At 51.7% G+C, this 2,500-nt stretch overlaps 1 protein-coding gene across 5 annotated transcripts in view; it reads left to right on the top strand.

Annotated features, from left to right (window-relative positions):
* The window catches only part of akt3a (v-akt murine thymoma viral oncogene homolog 3a), a 121,037-nt gene that overhangs the window by 101,960 nt on the left and 16,577 nt on the right, over positions 1-2,500 (top strand). For all 5 annotated transcript variants that reach the window (XM_042709592.1, XM_031579430.2, XM_031579429.2 and 2 more), the window contains exon 9: positions 2,087-2,209. In XM_042709592.1, coding sequence (XP_042565526.1) covers positions 2,087-2,209 — 123 coding nt within the window. The remainder of the gene's footprint in view (positions 1-2,086; positions 2,210-2,500) is intronic.

Below are 2,500 nucleotides of genomic sequence, written 5' to 3'. Positions count from 1 at the left end.
CTGGTTTGGCACCAGTTTGTTCCAGACCAGGCTTGTACACACTTCTTAAAGGTTCTGGCTCTGCGAGCAAACTTCAGCCGTTGTTCAGAAGGAAATCACTCAAATTCGGAGAGAATATCGATCTATCTGTCTCTCATGACGGTTATGGCAACCTCCTCATCCTCTCACACACACAGCCAAATGGTTTCAGCCAAATTATGTGTGTGTGTGTGTGTGTGTGTGTGTGTGTGTGTATAGGGGGTGACTGGGTGTGTTGAAAAGGGAGTGGGGGTGTAGATTGCACTCGCAGGTCTAAGATTAAGGAGCTCATGTTTCCAAAAGCTGAGATTCCTTCATCAGTAGTGTTTTTAATAGGCTGTGGTGTGTGTGTGTGTGTGTGTGTGGTGTGTGTGTGTGTCTGTGTGATTGGAGGGGGGGTTCTCATCTCAGCTTCATTCACAGTGTCTAAAGAGTCACCTGCGCCCCGCATCTCTTGAGCCAGCGTCCCGCACCCTCCAGAAAACACCCCGACACCTTTCCTGTCGCCTGCCAGCCCGTCTGTCTCTGTCTGTGGCCCCTCAAATCACTCAGACCCCCCTTTTACACACACACACACACACACACACACACACACACACACACACACACACACACACACACACACAGAAGTAGGCATGCCACATTCACAGCTGCCAGTATGTTGATGAAGAAACACCTGTCCTCAGTACATGCGTGCACAAACATACTCACACACACACACACACACACACACACACACACACACACACACACACACACACACACACCCATGCACATACTCACACACTCTCTCTCTCACACACACAAACATGCTCTTTATCTCTCTCTCTCTCACACACTCTTACACTCACACACACACACACACACACACAAACACACACACACACACAGACAAGCTTGTTGGGAGGCCCGTTAGCATTCCCTAGGTGGTGCAGATGCGGCGCTCCTGTAAGCGTTAATGGGAAGCGTGCTGGCATGAACGGCGGGCGCACAGGGGCGGGGTGTGTGTCTGGTGTGTGTCTGGTGGGTGTTGGTTAATTTGAGCACACGGATCTCAAGCTGACACTGGGGCCAGACAGCTCACAGACGAACCTCTGACACCTTACAGAGAGAGATAGAGAGAAAGAGAGAGAGAGAGAGGGGGAGAGGGAGAAAGGGAGAGAGGGAGAGGGGAAGTCAGACAGAGATAGGTGAAGAGTAAAAGTGGTTGGGTGAGAGAGGAGAGGAGAGAGGGATGATGAGAGGGGAAGGGAGACAGAAATGTAGACAGAGTGAAATTAGATTGAGAGAAGGAGATGAGGTTGAGTAAAGAGAGAAAGAAAAGAGATGAAGAGATTGAGAGGGAGAGGTGGAGAGACAGAGGGAGGGGGGAGAGAGAGAAAGTGAAACAAAACCTGAGGAGATGAGTGACAGAGACGGGGGAAATACTCCTCTCCTCTTTTTCACCAAGAACGGGGGAAAAAAAGAAAAGGGTGATTGTTGAGGGAGTTGAAGAGAAAGAGAGAGAGGGACAGAGGAAATAAAGCTGAAACAGAAGGAGGGAAGGGATGGAGGGATGGAGGGAGGAAAGAGGGAGTTTGGGGGTTTCTTCTGATGTGCTGTTAGCCTGTGAGCTCTCCATGGCCCCACCAGAGCCCTGCCTGCCTGCCTTTAACCAGATTGGTGTATTGATTAAACCGTTGATTTACTCGCGCCCCTCACCGGAATACGTGAGAGTGTGTGTGTGTGTGTGTGTGTGTGTGTGTGTGTGTGTGTGAGATGATGTGCCAGCTGCCGTCTGCATTCCGGCGGCCCAGGCCATCCTCAGAGGCCCCCCCACCACCACACACACACACACACACACACACACACACACACACACACACACACACACACACTCCCCCCTCCCCAGTAGCACCACCACCATCTATCAGCCCAATATGGCTAAGGGAGGCCACGTTTGTGTTGTGTTAATTTCCTTCAATAAATCAGTAATTATTGCAATGCTGTCCTCGCCTGCTGTTCCCCTCCTTTTCTCATTTTGTCCCCTCTCTCTCTCTCTCTCTCTCTCTCTCTCTTTATCCCGCAGCTGTTTTTCCATTTGTCGAGAGAGCGTGTGTTCTCCGAAGAACGCACGCGGTTCTACGGCGCCGAGATCGTCTCTGCCCTGAACTACCTGCACTCCGCCAAGATCGTGTACCGGGACCTGAAGGTAAATGCCAAGAGGAGAGGAGACGAGGGAGGAGAGGAGAGGAGAGGAGAGGAGGGGAGGGAATGGAAGCGAGGGATGATATGACGGGTGTGGGAAGAGATTTGGGATGGAGGCACCATAGTTAGGGGGGAGAAGCGGGTGGGGTGGGGTGGGGTGGGGGGGCAGTTATGAGTGGGGGGCTGGGGGAGAGACTCCCTTTCTATTCTGTTTAGAGCGCCCCATGAGACGAGGCAAGAGAAATATAATTAAAAATCAGCCCAGCTCCCACCGACCCACCAACTTTCTTATTTG

Source organism: Clupea harengus, chromosome 13 (genome assembly GCF_900700415.2).
Source record: "Clupea harengus chromosome 13, Ch_v2.0.2, whole genome shotgun sequence".
Classification (NCBI taxonomy): domain Eukaryota; kingdom Metazoa; phylum Chordata; class Actinopteri; order Clupeiformes; family Clupeidae; genus Clupea; species Clupea harengus.
This window is presented reverse-complemented; position numbering and strand designations above follow the sequence as displayed.